The sequence below is a fragment of the Mustela lutreola genome, chromosome 10, assembly GCF_030435805.1.
Source record: "Mustela lutreola isolate mMusLut2 chromosome 10, mMusLut2.pri, whole genome shotgun sequence".
NCBI classification, from domain to species: Eukaryota; Metazoa; Chordata; class Mammalia; order Carnivora; family Mustelidae; genus Mustela; species Mustela lutreola.
The window spans coordinates 40,781,773-40,799,367 of NC_081299.1; the positions used below are offsets into that span (position 1 = coordinate 40,781,773).

At 41.0% G+C, this 17,595-nt stretch overlaps 2 protein-coding genes across 5 annotated transcripts in view; both read right to left on the bottom strand.

Moving 5' to 3' along the window:
* Positions 1–1,219, bottom strand: part of TTC39A (tetratricopeptide repeat domain 39A) — a 50,237-nt gene extending 49,018 nt beyond the window's left edge. Inside the window, exon 1 of the mRNA XM_059138427.1 lies at positions 1,082–1,219. Coding sequence (XP_058994410.1) covers positions 1,082–1,134 — 53 coding nt within the window. The 5' untranslated portion in view covers positions 1,135–1,219. The remainder of the gene's footprint in view (positions 1–1,081) is intronic.
* A 9,812-nt stretch (positions 1,220–11,031) lies between these two features.
* Positions 11,032–17,595, bottom strand: part of EPS15 (epidermal growth factor receptor pathway substrate 15) — a 144,486-nt gene continuing 137,922 nt past the window's right edge. For 3 of the 4 annotated variants that reach the window (XM_059138093.1, XM_059138092.1, XM_059138091.1), the window contains 2 exons: positions 14,658–14,851; positions 11,032–12,631 (listed from right to left, as the gene is read on the bottom strand). In XM_059138093.1, coding sequence (XP_058994076.1) covers positions 12,485–12,631; positions 14,658–14,851 — 341 coding nt within the window. In that variant the 3' untranslated portion in view covers positions 11,032–12,484. The remainder of the gene's footprint in view (positions 12,632–14,657; positions 14,852–17,595) is intronic. The other variant, XM_059138094.1, reaches the window with a different exon arrangement.

Consider the following 17,595-nt stretch of genomic DNA (forward strand, 5'->3'; position numbering starts at 1 on the left):
GCACGGAAAGGAGAAGACTGGAGGAACTGGGAAAGTCAGGGGCTATTGCAATAGTCCAAAAGAAAATGAACAGCTTTGAGAGAGACCAGAGAGAAAATCAGCAGGACTCAGAGACTGGGGTGGAGGTAAGGGAGGGAGGCGAAAGGGATGACTCCCAGATTCTGGGCTTGAGCAACAGGGTGGATGACAATGCCATTCACTGAGATGGGAACACAGGGAGAGGAATAGGTTTAGGGGTGAAGATGTGAAATGTGATTTGGGGCTTGCAGAATTTGAGGTGCTCACAGGAAAGTCAGATGGAAGTGCCAGGAGGGCAGTTGGATTGCTCTTCTCTAGGGAGTAAGGAGGGTAAACTTTAAGTTATGTAAAGGAAAGGAATTGGGTGTCTAAGCTCAGAAGAGAGATCAGGATTGTCCCCTCTCCTCTTTCTCAAGGGAACACATCTGGAGACACCAACTCATCCAGGAGGTGGGGACAGCTGGGGAGGTGGAGGCAACACACAGGAGACACTGACATCCCTGATGGGTTGAACTTGGAGGAGCTGTGGGGCACATGATCCCACCCTGGACCAGCACTGACACCCAAAATTTCCCCCCCACAGTGCTGCCCCCAGGTGTGGACAACTGTGTTGGGGCGCGGATGGTGTGCCTGCTCTCACCTGTCCCGGCACAGAGGGCGCGGAGGACCAGGTGCGTGTGAGCAGCACCCCTGAGGGCTGACTCCGCGGCTCAAACCCGACTCCCAGCCCGCCCGAGGGCTCACCTGCGTACCCTCACAGAGAGCGCGCAGATGACGGCACCGGAAGCGGGGCTCCGCTGCGACCGCGGAGGGGTGGGGTCCGCATCCCTTGTCCCCACGCCCAGCCCCGGCAGGGGCAGAACACGTGAGCCGCGGGGCACGTAGGGGTGCGAGAAGCGCCGGGCTGACCCCGCCCCGGCCCTGCGGCCGTTACCCCGCGCCCAGCAGCGCGCGCACTGCGGTCGCCCGCTGTACCCCTACAGCTGTCTCTCCCGTCGGCCGCCGGCAGCCGCCCCTCCGTCCCGTGCGCGCCTCCAGCCGAGGCCCCGTTCCCGCCCCGTACCTGCGGTCGTTCTTCCCGGAGGCCGCCCCCTTCCAGGCGGTCAGAAACGCCATGGACGCGGGCCGGACTCGGACGGAGGCGCGGGCGTCCCCTCGTGGCGGCGTGGGCTGTAGCGGCGGCTCCCGCGGCAACACCTGGACCGGCGGGCGGGTGGGCGGGACGGGACCGGCGGCTCCTCCCCGCCGCTGCCGGGCGCCTCCCTTCCTGCCCGGGACGTAGGTGCCCCCGGAGCGGACTCGGGGTCCCAGAGCAAGTCCATTCCCCTCCAGAGCCGTCGAGACCCGTCATTAGTCACAAGGAGAAGCTGAGGCCCAAGACGTCCAGGGATTTGTCCCAAGACCACACAGAAGGCCGGTGGCAGCACCGGGACCTATTCCAGGCTCTCCAGTCCCAGTCTAAAGCCGGTCCTCTGAATCGAGGGGCGACGGTGTCACGAACGCCTTTCTCTTCTGCTTAAGTACAGAACACTGCCTTACCAGGGCCGCACATGGATGGAGTCAAGTGCTTGGGACTGCACAAGAGGTTGGGGGGCAGACAGGAACTGGGAGGTAAGAAAAGACCTGTCTAGCCTGAGAGTAGAGGTTGCTGACAGGCAAGGCACTGGGACAGGAGGCGTCCATGGCAGGCTCAACTAAGAACTAGGAACAGGGAGAAGGATCAATCCAGGTCCAGTGTGAGGGGCAGGGTGAAAACGGGCGGGGCAGGATGGCTAAGGGACCATTTCTGTCTCCTTTTGGGCTGGGTCTGTATTGTAGGCACTTGTGCAACAGAAATCCTGTGTCGACTAAGTGGTGACTGATTCTGACAAGTCTGAGCCATTCTCTAATGTGCCAAGCCCTAACCCAGGTGTTTGACACAAATTCTCATTTAATTTCATCCCATTAAGTATTCACTCCCATTTTACAGTTGATGAAACTGGGGCTCCAAGAGGAAAGCTGACTTCTCGATACTAAGCTGTGAAGCTAAGTCTTAGACCCAAGTCTGTCTCTCCCATCTGGTGCGTCCCCCCCAATCCCGCCTGAGGTCTGCAGGTGGGAAGGGCATGGAGTGGCAGGCCTGGGAAAGCAGGGGGCAGAAGCCTCAAGGATTATCTGGGTATTTTCTCTCAATTTTCCTTGGTAGGGAGCAGTGAAAATACGACCTTTCCCCCTTTCTCTGAGAGCTCATGTCATGGTCTTGGCAGATCAACAAGGCCCGAGAATGTTGCCTATCTGACCACAATGCTAGCGCCTCCAGATCTGGAAATTCCAGTTACATGCACCTAGGGGCCCAAATCCCTCAGCCCACAGAGCCTTATCCAGCTTGGCAGCATTGAGCACTGCAGATAGCCAACTTCCTCCTGGGCTCACAGGCAAGAATACCACAGGGCCTCAGAAACTTGGCTTGCTGTAGGCCCAGAACCCAGTCAAATCCCATTTGGAATTAAAGCCCCATCCAGCCTCTGAGCCTACAGCTAATACTATTTCCTCCAGGAAGCCCTCCTGTATCTCCCCAGTGGTGGAATCTCTCCTTTTTGTGTCTTTCCCACAGCATTTAACACTCCATACTTTCTAAACCTTAATTATCAATGACCAGTTTCATCTTCAGATTTCTAACTGAAAATACAGAGAATGTCTCATATTTTTGTCTTCCATGGAGCCTGGCACCCTTGCTACACGAGTAGATGCTCAGAGCAGAGTAAATGAATAAGGAACGCATATTTATATAATTTCCACTTTGTGGCAGGCACTTTACTTACTTACCTTTACATACACTATTTCTAACCAGGACAACAACTCTTGTGAGATTATTTGAGTCTGAAGTTAAGAAATGTTCCTAAGATCCAAGTCAGGAGCTGGGATTCAATCCCACGTTTCTTAAACTTCAAGGCTGTTTCCTGTTCTTCATCTTCACCTTTTCCTTCGTCATCTTCATTGTCTGATATCACCATGTTTGTCTAGAGCTCTTAGGCATTATTCTAAACTTTTCAGATATACCAGCTCATTTCATCCTCAGAACAATCTCATTAGGTATTTCCTTTTAAAATTCCAATTTTTATAGTTGAGAAAATAAGGCAGAGGATTAAGTAATTTGCTCAAGATCACAGAGGCCAATTAAGTGGCACAGTGAAGACTTAACCCAAGCAGTCATCCTCAAATTTCTCTCTTAACCCCAGCCCCAATCCGCCTGCCAGACAAGCTCTTAGAATGCACATGGCATTTATGAATCACTTTCCCAAAGCTTATCTTATTTTGAATCTCATAACAACCCCAAGCTAGAGCGGGTTTTATTCCTTCCCTTGCTCTGGAGCCAGACCGCCTGAGTTAAGAGTCTGGGCTTCACCCTTTGACAGCTGCACGTGACTTCAGGCAAGTTATTTAACCTCTCTCTGCTTCAGTGTTCTTATCTGAAATGGGAATTATGTAAAACGAGGAAAAGACAAGCACCCAGCACAAGGGTTGTTGTGAGGGCTACATGAGTGAATTCAAACAAAACACTATAGTGATAAACGTGTGTGTGTGTGTGTGTGTGTGTGAAGTGCACCTCATTCTATGTGAGTTTTACTCAATCAGTGAGGAATGAAGTGTAGCGTAGCAATAAACTTTTAAGATGTCTGACGTTTATTCTCTTTAACCATGCTTACACACTTTCCTAAAATGTAGTACTACCTTTTCTGTCTTCTTAAACACAGACACGATAGCCCTGACATAGTGTCTATCTGCCATGTCACAGAAATGAAGACTTTGTATCGGTCACCATTAATCCTCACAACCACCCTATGAAGTTACTGGTATCTGAGAGATTAAGAGACGTACCCACAGTCACAGAGCAGGTGGGAAGGCCAGAATTTAGATGCATCTTCATAAGACTCTGAGATCTAGGTTCTTTCTACAAGGCTAGGAACCTTCTCAGGAAGCTGAGATGAATCAGGGTTTTCTTTGAGAACATCAGTTCTTGCTTAGGGTCTAGGTTTACAGTGTTTGATCTCTGTTACCATTTAGGCCCAAAGGGCTGCCTTTAAGATCAGGCATACAAGAGGTGCCTGGATGGCTCAGTCATTAAGTTGTGCCTTCGGCTCAGGTCATGATCCCAGGGTCTTGGGATCAAGCCCTGCATCAGGGTCCCTGCTCAGGGGGAAGACTGCTTCTCCCTCTCCCACTCCCCTTGCTCCTGTTCCCTCTCTCGCTGTCAAATAAGTAAATAAAAATCTTTTAAAAAAACAAAACAAAAAACCAGGCATGCAAGAGGCAGGCTAGTTGTGGAAGAGCAGACCTGAGCCAAGGCACCTGGGCTGGAACCTGGCTTAGTCTCTGCTAGGTGCAGGTTGGGGGTGGTGATGGTGAGGGTGTCTTTCTCTCTATAAACTTGTTTTCTTTCTGTTAAAAGAGTTGTGAAGATCAAATAGGAGAATGTATATTAAAAGCCTTAGTGCCAGGCTCAGAGAAGCTCCTCAGTAAGTATCAGATACTTTTCCTTATCCCTTTTCCTTTCCACAAAAGAATTCAGTCCTCTCAATTTGGGGTTCCAGAGGAAACAGGAGAGGCTGAACCTAAGCCCTTAGGTCTTGGGCAGTTGAACACATTCTATATATACTTAGGGGTGGAGAAGAAAAATAGGTGGGATCTTTCTGCAAAGACACTCCTTCCCCTCCATAAGATAATCTATATTATTAACCTGGATACATAATGTTAGGACCTACCTACATTTCTTATTTGAAAAGAGATGTTGAAAAAATCAGTCGCTTTCAAACATTTTATTTCATGACCCAGTACATACATATTCAATAACAAATTCGATTTCATGATTTTTTAAATGCTGACCTTTAACAGGCTGAAATATTTACAAATGAAGCATAAGGTAAGATTTGAGAGAAAAGTGGGCAAGAATATGGATAAACTCATATTGGATATGAAATGGCGATTACTGAAGGTGATTATCGGGATACGGGAGTTCATCCTGCTACTACTATGTTCATTCTACATTCCACTACTCTGCATTTTTTCCATGCTGCTGGATTCACTAAGCTGATTTCCCAACCCCACTAATGTAATGTATTACCTGTTTGAAAAACACCAAGTTAGAAAGAATAAAATTACGCATATTTCAAAAGGCTTCCCTTACTCTATAAACAAATTGGAGGTACCTTTATTTCCTTCAAGTAGCATTTTCTCAAGACTTAAGGTGGGGGGGGGGCCCAGGTCACACATTCAAGGCATTACTGATTAAGTACCAATCAGAAATTAAGGTTATGAAGGAAAAGCCTTTTAAGGGTTTAGGATTTTAACCTGAGTGTGACGGCAATCAGTGTCTGTTTTATGTAGGAGTGATGGGGCAGATTTTGATTCTAGATGAATTGACTGCGACATGGAGGATGGTTTGGAAGCAGAGAAAAAAACAGAGACTGGTGACAAGGAGATTAGGAGGCTTTGGGAAAGTCTATAAGACAGATGATAAAGACCTGAACTGAGGCAGTGGCATTGGAGATGGAGAGGATAGATTTGAGAGATTTAAAAGGCAGAATTGTTAGGGCAAGTCAGGGAGTAGGCTTGGCATATATACACTCAATAGTATGACCAACGAAAGGGTGGAATCAAAGTGGGGGGGGAGGTGGGGGCTGAGATACTTCACTAAGAACTCAAACTGGGCAAGTCAGCCTCGGGAGTTCACAATGGATGAAACCAAAGATATGCAAAATCACCCCAGAGACACACTAGCTACAGCTACCCAACCAGCCAAACCAGACTGCAACCAGATTAAACATATCTGAAAACGTGTCATCAGAGGGCCAGGCAGCCCTGGCTGCAAAGGGAGAGGAGCATCAGAGGCAGGAAGCATCCAGACACCACTGGCAAGGGAGGAGACTTGTTCAAGCAATTGTAGGTGCTCTAAGTCCTGTGGCAACTTTTGCTGGATACTGATGTTCTGGTCTCTACATCTGTCCATAGTAATGGAAGCCCTCTCTCTGTTTTACTGATCAAAATCAGGTTTCTAAACTTGAAGGGCAGACCTAGGCCAAGCTGAATTCACCAAGTAATAAATGCTGCTCACATGAGGCCTCCTGGGAGATTTTTGCCAGCCTTTCCCAGTGAACAGAGCCCTGACATTAAACGCTGTGACCTTGTAAGAGCTATGTTTTTTAAAAAAAAATTTTGAGTCACCGGGGTGCCTGAGTGACTCAGTCGTTAAGCATCTGCCTTCAGCTCAGGTCATGATCCCAAGGTCCTGGGATGGAGTTCTGCATCAGGCTCCCTGCTGAGGGAAGCCTGCTTCTCTCTCCCCCACTCCCCCTGCTGTGTTCCTTGTCTCACTCTGTCAAATAAAATCTTTAAAAAAAATTTTTTTTAAGTCACCATCTATGTTTTTTACTAATGCTAGAAGTAGCATACTGTGTTCTGGGGGCACCTCTTCTGGAAAGCCTTCCCCAATCCTCTGGGCTAGAAATATTCTCTCCTTCCTCTGGGTATCCCAGCATTCCTATCTTAATCCTCAGTATGCAATGTGTGGAATTAGTTGAGAGTTGAGAATAGATGTATATCCCTCCTACTGTATGACCACTGATGGTAAGGCCTTCATAAGAACCTTCTCCATTCCTAGCCTGCCTGGCACAGTACCTAGAACACAATACTCCTTAGCAAAAGGTGAATGGAATGACAATAATTTTCTCACTATACATTTCCAACACTCAGACTTATGGCGAGGCACCCTATAGATCTATACATCAAGTATCTTAAAGTAAGTTTTTTCAGTACAGAAGAATGACTGAGCATGGATTCTGGAGTCCAATTCCTGAGTACTGAATCCTACCTTTGGTACTTTTTAGTTCTGGATCTTGGCAAGTTATTTAACCTTTTCGCTTCTCATCTTTAAACTGGAAATAACAACAAAATGGGAAATAACAGCACCTAACTTAAAGGATTGTTATGAGGGTACCTGGGTGGCTCAGTCAGTTAAATGGCTGCTTTCAGCTCAGGTCATGATCCCAGGGTCCTAAGATTGAACCCCGCGTTGGGTTCCCTGCTCCACGGGGAGCCTGTTTCTCCCCTTCCCTGCTTTTCTGCCTACTTGTGTTCTGTCAAATAAATATAATCTTTAAAAAAAAAAAAAAAAAGGCTGTTAGGGAGAATAAAATGAATCATTTTATGTAAGTATTTCACATATTACTGGCACAGTGTCATTAGCTTCCAATTATTTTTTAAAAACTATCCACAATAAAGACTGAAAGTGCTTTACATTGTGAGACAGAATCCAGAGGTCAAGCATAGAATGACAAAGTGCAACAGCATGGCAAATTAAGGGAATAGATTTAATAAAACTTGCAAAACGGAGACTTGGAAGTTAGCCTCCACTCCAGTGGTTCTCCAGTTAGGTTCCCCTGGAACTTTAGCATCATCTGGAAACTTGTTAGAATTTCAAATTCTTGGGTCCCACTCTAGACCTACTGAAATGAGAAACTCTGGGGATGGGGTCACAATCTGTATTTTAACAAGCCCTCCAGGTGATCCTGATGCTCTCTGAAGTTTGTGAACCATGCCTTTCCGCTGAACATCTACTCCTAATCAGATTAGACTTGAAGACCTGCTAATTCTTCTAAATTGGTCCCCATCTCTCAGGCCTCAGCCACAGCCACATTTTTAGCTCCTTACCATCTCACCTGAATGACTCTAGTACCCTTCACCTGCTCTTCTTCCTTGCCTGGTTTCCCCTAAAGCAATTCTCCGTATCACCATTAAGATCTTTCTTATAACACAAATACTTCACTCTTTTGCCCGCAGACCTAAACTCCAGTCACAGTGAATTACTTCAGTACTTGCTGTTGGCTAGTACACTATACTGTGTCCTACCCCTTTGTCTTTTATACATAGCCATGGCCTCTGCCCAGAAGGCCCTGTCCCTTCATCTGTGCAGCAACCGCTTCAAAAACTACTCTTTGCCTGCTTTTTTATGTATTTTCCAGAGCTTTGCTAGCACTGATAGATTATTTTTCATTTTTGCGACCTTTGTGATCTAAAAATTTGTATTTCTTTAATAAATGTGATATTGGCCATCTCCCCATGTCCTTATCACTTATGGTAATACTAATAACAATGGTTGAATGCCTTTATGTGTTAGAAACGACTGAAATTCTTTTAAGGATTACATAGGAGAATGAATTAGAAAATGTTTTGTAAGATGCCATGTGCTACACAGTAGGCCTATTTCATTAATCAAGAGCAGAGATCACATGGATTATTCTATTTATATTTCTCCTATGGCTTTACACGTTTAACAGAAATAGCAAGTAGTGGTTAAAACTCTGGAGTCCACTCCCTAAATTAAAAAATGGCAGGCTCTGTCACTTACTACTTGCGTAATTATGGCTTAGGGTACCTCTTCTGTAAAATGGAGACAATGATGATTATCGTTATTACACACACACACACACACACACACACACACGAGTTACTGCTGTTGTGAGGATTAAATGAACTAATGTATGTAAAGAAGTAAGGATCCTGCCTGGTTCTTAACATGTTATTTGTTGTTATTATTTACCATATCCTATTCCTAGCATTTCCTAGGAGCAAACTTTTTCCACACAAAATGAGACAATGCATGGTAAACTGAAAAGAGTATCATGTTTTAGAATCAGAGAGAAGAGAGTTCAATTCCTGGTGCATCTACTTATTAGCCATGATCTGAAGCACATTATTTTACTTTTTTTGAGCCTCAGTTTACCCATTTCAAAATAGAGCCACTCAGTACTCTTGTAAAGATTAAACAGAAAAACAACATGAAGTACTTAGTTTAGTGCTTCACACACAACATGTATCCAATAACCATTAGCTTTTTTCTCTTTTTTTGGTAAATAGAATTAGTTTATTATAAAAGAGAAATGGAAATTATTTACAAGGTGAAAGATTTCAGAACCTCAGTGGAAGGGGCAGCTTCCTTCACATGAAAATCATTTCAATAATGACTTATTTCAGTCTACATACTTTCCAATGCCATCATCTCTAATTAAGAGGTAATTCCCTGTCACCTAGAATTGCTCTGGTGCCTCCACATTCTGGGAGAACTTTATCCCCAAATTTCACATTAACTCTCCACATTCTGGGAGAACTTTATCCCCAACTTTCACTGGTTAAATCTCTCTACCTTTCCTTTAAAGCCTGATCCAGCGGGCTTTAATGCTACTACTGCCTGATCCAATGCTACTACTGTTGCTTGCAATAGTTTTCCTTAAGATTTTTCTGGAAGCATGATGTCTCCTCTTTTGGTTACAGTTTAAGGCACACTTCTTTCAATTAAAACTTGGTCACAGAAGGAAAGATAGGGCACCTGGGTGGCTCAGTGGGTTAAGCCTCTGCCTTCAGCTCAGGTTGTGATCTCAGGGTCCTAGGATTCAGCCCCACATCAGGCTCTCTGCACAACAGGGAGCCTGCTTCCTCCTCTCTCTGCCTGTCTCTCTGCCTACTTGTGATCTCTCTCTCTGTGTCAAATAAATAAATAAAATCCTTAAAAAACAACAAAAAAAAACCCAAAAAACAACTTGGTCACAGAAGGAAAGAAACTTTCTAAATGCCTATCCTGCCATACTCTGCTCTTGTGTGGCTGCCACAAGGAAACCAATGGCTATTTTCACTACTAATAGTAACATGGCAGACTTTGCTTAATTAAAATATGTAGTATTAAAAAGCTGCCAAAGTCAAATCCTTCAGAATGATCCTATGAGTTAAGTATTATTATATTCACTAGATGACAAAAATGAGGCTAAGGGAGGTTAAATGAGTTTCTCAAAGTCATCTTTCTCAAAAATCGTGGACTAAGGATTCTATCCCAGGACTGTAAAGAATTTTTTATACTAGGGTGCCCTCCCAGGATCCATGTCATAAATCCCCACTCAACAAATATACACAAACCATCTGTTTCAGGCACTGTTTCTATGCATATACATTTTCCATCTTTCTTTCACAGAAACAGGACATGGTAACTAAAAATAATAGTTAACATTTATGAGTATTCTACACCAGGCACTGCCTCAAGGTGTTTACGCATATTAATCTGTGCTGACAGTGTACCTACCTCTTCCTGGACACAGCATGGACACAACAGAGAACTGCAAAACTCCATTTCAAATAGAATGTATGGATAGTATGCTTTATTATTACTTAAAGTTTATTGTTCTCATAATTACAGGCTATAATTTAGAAGTTTGAAACAGAAAATTCTATAAAGAGAGCCCAACAAAACTTGAACAAGTATGTAGAAGGTGATTAAAACTTTGTGAGTAGTGCCACTGAGCTCTCAGGAATACTTGTCTGTCCTTTGAAAGCATAGGCTCTGCAGCCAGAGTCAACAAAGTAAAATGTAATCACAAAGGACTCTAAAACACTCATCCTACACAAGTGAGCATGGAGAGATTTATATAATATATACATACTTTAATATTATATTGGTCCACTGAGTATACATATTTTAACAAAAGATAAGAACCTGTGTAATCCAGTTAAACATACATTAAGATTAGGGTATACTTATTACAATGAAGGTGGGTGTTTATAAGTTACAGATATTTAATATTTTCCAGAGTGGTTTTTTAATTAAAAAACAATTTTTAAAAGCATTTCAAACATCTGTTCATTTTCCCAGTGCAAAAGAAGTCTATTCAAGTCAACTTACCTTTATCCTGAAGTGTAAGGGGAAGGGAAAAAAAAAAACCCAAAATGACTACCTATCACAGCTCCCAACACTACTTTCTCAATCAACTTTTAGCAGTCTATCTGTAGGCCATTGGATTAGTTTATCAAAATTAAAGCCTTATGATTATGATTCAGCCCTTGCTTCATATGTATGACTTTTATGCTGAAATGTTTCAATTTATAAAAGTAGAAAAAAGTTAGCTGTGCAAGAACATGATGTTAAGTTTGCTTTAAACTGCAGCAGTCCAACTGTGTGTGGAGAGAGAAAAAAAGCACCATTTCAAGATTAAATGAATTGGCTATTTTGGAATTTATTCACAGGCTAGGCAGTAAGTTACTCTGATTAATGCAGATCAATACCATCTTGACCTGGTGACCACAAAGACTTTTAATTAGTTTGTAGGTGCATTTTTCTTTATCTTGGTATTTAATACATTACCTAAGTCAGTAACTGATGTTAAAAGAAAACTAAGGTTATTCCACAGTTTATAGCCTACATCACAGTCTATTTCAAATTCAGCTTGCCTGCTAGCTCAGTTTCACAGGAGACAGGCTTTTAACACATGAAGAACTTTGACAATTTGATAGGTCTCTTCTCTCTCAATTAAACAACAACAACAACAACAAGATTTTCTTGCTAGCCCACCAATTTTCTAGGCAAAAACCAGGAAGAGAATAAACTATTTTAACCACAAAGATGAACAAAAAGCAATTAATATGATTTAATACATGTCACTTTTCCCATTTGTGTTCAGTGAAAGTTTTTACATTTCAAGTAAGTGAGCCTTCATTAAAGAAAACAAAAATATATATATACAAAAGTTTAAAGTACCTTCCAGTTCTCACATGCTAAAATTTCTTCTGCAAAGTACAAAAATAAACCTACCATGAACTAAAGGGGACAGTGCCATAGCAATGGCAGAATGGCTGCCATGTTAGATTTTTGCTTACCTTACACTGCTAGGTATATCTTAAGTGATACATATTCTCCACTGTCTAGCACTCAAAATTATGGACAGCTGTTCATCTAAAATTCTTTAAATCCACAGAAATTTTTTAAAAAATATATTTCACACATGAGGCTTTAACATTTTTATTTAGGAAAAGATTGATTCTGAAACTATAATGGATCAAACTTAAAGCATCCCTTCAACAATGGAGTCAATTTATGCAAAGCATTTTTTCTTATCTATAAAAAAACTGAACAGTATTTTAACTATAAGGAAATACAAACATAGGCTTTAAACTAGCCAATTTGCACTATCATAAAAGAAATAGGATGTTCTTTCCCTTCCCCTCCCTTGACCATTCGAATCAAAGAATACTGCAAACTTTAAGAAACCCACCGGCTATCATCAGATTAACTACAGAACACAGGTAGCACAGGGATGAACTATTTCTCTATATTCCAGAAGGCAGAAGCTTGGGTTCTCTAGCTTTACAAGTAAAAGTAGCATAGGCAGGCAAAAGCTCACAGTAAATGCACATCAGAACAGGAGCCTAGGTGAAGTTGTCTGACTGGATTACTGCTTTTATAGGGGCCAGGGTTGGGGGGAGGGCAGGAAGACAAATCTGAAATGGAGTAAGAAACAAACAAAAAAAACAAAAACAAACTTTTGTCACATTTACAGGAATCTCAAACCTTTTGTATTCCCATGCTCATAGGTAGTTTTGATAAGACACTGTAAAGAGCTTCAGTATTTAGGAAGAATATTGTATGGTTGACAAAGGACAGGAGAATTCTTCATGCTTCTGATATCTCCGACTTGCTGAGTGCAATAGCCAGTTCTAAGTCTTCCTGCTCTTGCTGATTTAGTCGGGCAAGCCTCTGCTCTTCCTCTCTCTCACTTTCCCTCTTGGCCCATTCAATCATATCTTCTTCAGAGGGATACTGTTATTTAAAAGACGGATGAACAAATAAGTAAGTTAATGAGTAAAACAAAAAGAAAAGAAGGAAAACAGTCATTACGAAGAACATTCACTACTTGTTCCACCTATAGGACTTTGGGAATAGCCTTACTCATTACTTGTTAATTTCTTTTTTTTCCCTGAAACCACAGTTTCATCAGTTATTAAATGTGGTCTAATTTGAAAAATTATTGCAGTCTACCGATAGAACGTTTATAAAACTAAACATTAAACCACTTTTAAAAAGCAGAAATACTTAAGGTGAATTAGGATATTTACAAATGGGAGGGCTAGCCTTTTAATCTAATGCAAAACATCTATTACTTCAACTTCAGGAGCATCCTCACATGATCAATCATTTCAACTTAATCCCACCGGTGATTTCCTACCTTATCCTTGCTCTCAGGTACAGAAAAATTATGTAGCAAAGAATACGCTGATTTTGCTAAACATAAAACAAGTAGTACTGGGTATAATAAACAAGATGTGGATCAAATTATTTTTTTAATGCATTGTAAAGGTTTCTGCAGGCACTGAGAAGTTTTTGACTTGATCTAAATAAAACCATACACTTAATGCTAATAAAAACTTAAACCTTAACATTAGGTCAGGGAAATATTTTTGTCTACATAAAACAGCAACGTTGAGAGATACTAAATAAAAAATTTTTACTTGGTTTGAAATCCTGTCATACCAAGAAATACCACAATGGGATGAAATTTTAAAAACTGTCAAGCTTTTTGAAAATGGTAGTTTTTCCCCTAGTGAATTAGAGGGACTTTAAAACTTACAATACTTAATAAAACTTTCATAAAGAAGGCAAGCAGGCAGGCATTTTTATTATGAGTTGCTTTATGTTATACCATGCTGAAATTCTGAAGTATGAAATAAGCAAAATGCCTCTGCTATAGTTCAAGACTTATGCCAATGAGATTTTGACTTGCTAAAATCATATTTAAGATATTAAGTGCCATAGCCAGAAGGTTATTTTATATTAAGAGGATTATAATCACCCAAAGGAAGCAATTTTGGATTCTCGCTTGAAATAACTCAAACTCTAGCTAACAAAAGTTAAGTCAGTATAATTCTGACACTCCATTTTCCCACATTCAAAATACTGATTCCTATTCTGCTTTGTCATATTCATAAGAATGGAACTTATTTGAGTACAGAATCAAATGCTAGAAAAAAAATTAAAGCAATAAATTAATAACTTCATTTTTTATCTAAATAATGATAGAATATATATCGTTGCATTATGTCGCTCCAGAGTGCCACATCCATAGCTGGTTGCCCCATTTCTGTGCTCTTTTGGCCCTATCTATGTGTCATCACAGCATCTTTCCATTGTTTTTACCGGTGTGCCTATTTTAGTCAGCTCTGGGAGAATGCAGAGTAAATATGGAAGGCTAGTGATTTAGAACTGTCCAAATAATTAAAGACTGTTTAGCTCTTGACAACTGTATTTACTTCATGAAATCAACATTTACATTTTTAAAACGCTACTATATGAAAACCAGAGTTTCACTTTCTAGTCAAAGAATCCCTGGCTTTATCTCCCCATGTAATAGTTGCTGACAGGTCTCCAGAAGCCATCAAAACTATACACAGACACACATACACAATTACAAATACACAAGCTCATTATTGCCATTATTCCTCCAGTGCGCAGACAGCAAATGACCCTCTAATGGACCATCATCCAAAACAATTTGCAAATTTTATTTATACTGTTTACCAAGACTAAGAGAAGGGTTTGCAAAAACAACTGGTATATACCACAAGGACTAATACTACTAAAATTATTTGTGCAATGGAACAATGTTAGGACCATCAAAAGCGAATCAAACAGGAATTTTGTTTGGGGGAGGAATTCAGATTATTTTGAGTAAGTTGGTAAATTTAGCTGAAATGATGCAAATGTGGCAGACTCCAAAGTAATCACTGAAAACTCTTTAAACTGTAAATGGAAAGAGATTTCCCCCAAACAGCCCATTCACAGTACTTACAGCACTGAAGTTAGCAAAATTGCTTGGGTCAGCCTCTTTATTGGTAGTGGTAGTGGTAGTAGTAGTAGAAGTGAATGAATCACAAAACATATCAGGATCTTTTTCTCTGGGGCTATCATTGTCTGGGAAAGGCTGAAATGGATCATTCAGTTTAAAAGGATCAGAAGAATCCAATTTGTTGATGGGTCTTTTCCCTGGATCAAAATCATTACAATTAACTCAACCAGCAAATACGGCAAACAAACATACAAGATGATGATCACAGAGAGCATTAAAGAACTGGGGGGTGGAGGAATGGAGGGAAGTGCCTAAAATATACACTCTTAGTATGGTCTTAAATGACTACACACCCATAGTCTGTCCTCAAATTTTTCACACACAACCTTTCAAATACATTCCAGCTCTATGTACCTAAATGGGGGAAAAGGGGAAGGGAATGGGCCAGGAATCATCTTTTTGCCCAGACTGTACACCTTATCGTCCCCAAAGCAGTGTGTTCCCAAAGAGAGAGAAAGGACAGGATCAAACAGGATGAGGATGACAAAAATGGCCTCTGCTGTTGTAACCTCAGCCTGATACAGCTGTCCACTAGTGGCAGTAAGGGCAAATGACCTTTGAAAAATGACCATATTCTTCTGATTTTTTTTCTCTAGATCTGTATATAATACCTGGGAACACAATTAAGAATTACCTTGGAAAGCCTCACCTACTTTTTGCCATCTACAATATTTCAAATTCAAGAATAAAGAGAATGTTTTGAAGTCTGGGGCCTAAATCTTTGTGGTTGTGGATAAACTCATCTTTGACCAAACAACAGTGTATCGTTGCTGAACTCATCACCATTTTTAAACAAATTCTCCAAATTTAAAGTCTTAAACTTAGTACTTCTCAAGAGGAAATGATTAATATAGGTGTTAATATAAATTTTCAAATACACATTTTTCCTAAAATGTGTTAAACTGGTAATAGCAATCATTAACAGTCTTTCTGTGAGCGTAGCAGCTTATAAAAGATGTTCAAATCTCAGGCCACCTGGGTGGCTCAGTAGGTTAAGCAGCTGCCTTTGACTCAGGTCATGATCCCAGGTCCTGGGATTGAGCCCCACATCAAGTTCCCTGCTCAGCAGGGAGCCTGCGTCTCCCTCCCCCTCTGTCTACTGCTCTGCCTACTTGTGCTCTCTGTCAAATAAATAAATAAAATCTTTAAAAAAAATGTTTATATCTCGTATCTCATTGGATTTTTCCAACATTCCTGGGAAGGTAGGCAAAATTAAGAGTTACTGCCACCAGATAGCCGAGGCCCAGACATATTAAATTACACACTCAAGATCACAGAGCTAGTCTGAGAACATCCAGAATTAGCACCCACATCTTTAAGCTCCCAGTCCAGTGCTTTCTCCGACAAATCATCTTTTTTTCCTTAATACTTCTATAGTTATATATACTCACTTTGATGAAGATCCTTAGATTTAGTCAATGCATTTTACTTAGGATTATAAAATAACTTCTGCTATTGTCATACACAGGTATAGAACTTAAATGAGCAAACTGACTCATTTTTTTAAGAATTTAATGCCAGTATAATTAACATATATGTTATATTAGTTCCAGATGTATGATATAGTGATTCAACAATTCTGTACATTACTCAGTGCTCAACACGTAAGTGTAACTCTTAATACCGTTCATCTGTTTCACCCATCCCCCACTCACTTCCCTTCTGGTAGCCACCAGTTTATTTTTTATAGATAAAGGTCTGTTTTTTGGTTTGGTTTGTCTCTTTCTTTCTTTATCCATTTGTTTTGTTTCTTAATTTCCACATGAGTGGAATCATATAGTATTCATCTTTCTCTGACTTATTTCACTTAGCCTATACTCTCTAGATCCAACCATGTTATTGTAAATGGCAAGATCTCACTCTTTTTTAAGGCTGAGTAATATTCCATTCTGTGCACACACACCCCCATTGCCACACACCCCATTCATCTTTCCCCATTCATCAACTGATGGACACTTACCTGGGTTGCTTTCACAATTTGGCTATTGTAAATAATGCTGCTATAAACATCGGGTACATGTACCTCTTTGAATTAATGTTTTTGTATTCTTTGGGTAACCCAGTAGTGAGATTGCTGGATCCTAGGATAGTTTTATTTTTAAATTTCTGAGGAAACTCCATACCGTTTTCCAGACTGGCCACACCAGTGTGGCCAATGAGTCTGCATTCTCACCACCAGTGTATGAGGGTTCCTTTTTCCCTATAACCTCACCAACACTTGTTTTTTCTTGTGTTTTTAATTTCAGCCATTCTGACAGGTGTGAGGTATGATTTCATTGTAGTTTTGATTTGCATTTCCCTGATGATAAGTAACATTGAGTATCTTTTCATGTGTCTGTTGTTCATTTGTATGCTTTTTTCCCTCCAATTTATTTTATTTCTTTTCAGTGTTCCAGCATTCATTGTTTATGCACATACCCAGTGCTCCATGCAATATGTGCCCTCCATAGTACCTACTGCCAGGCTCACCCCTCCCTTCCAAAACTCTCAGTTTGTTTCTCAGAGTCCACAGTCTCTCATGGTTTGTCTCTCCCTCTGATCTCCCCCAACTCACTTCTCCACTCCATCTCCCAGTGTCCTCCATGTTTTTCCTTATGATCCACAAGTATGTGAAACCATGTGATAATTAACTTTCTCTGTTTGACTTATTTCACTCAGCATATATGTTTTTTGAGAAAAGTCCATTCGTATCTTCTGCCCATTTTTAGTTGGATTGATTGTTGGCTCATTTGTTTTTTTAATATATTCTGACAACCTTAGCTTCCAGCAATATATGATATAGGCTACTTTTCCTTAAAAGATAGAAGTCACTTAATTTGTTTACCTGATTTTTCAAAAGATAATTGAGTATTAACAATTGTATACTTTATGTAAAAAAAGA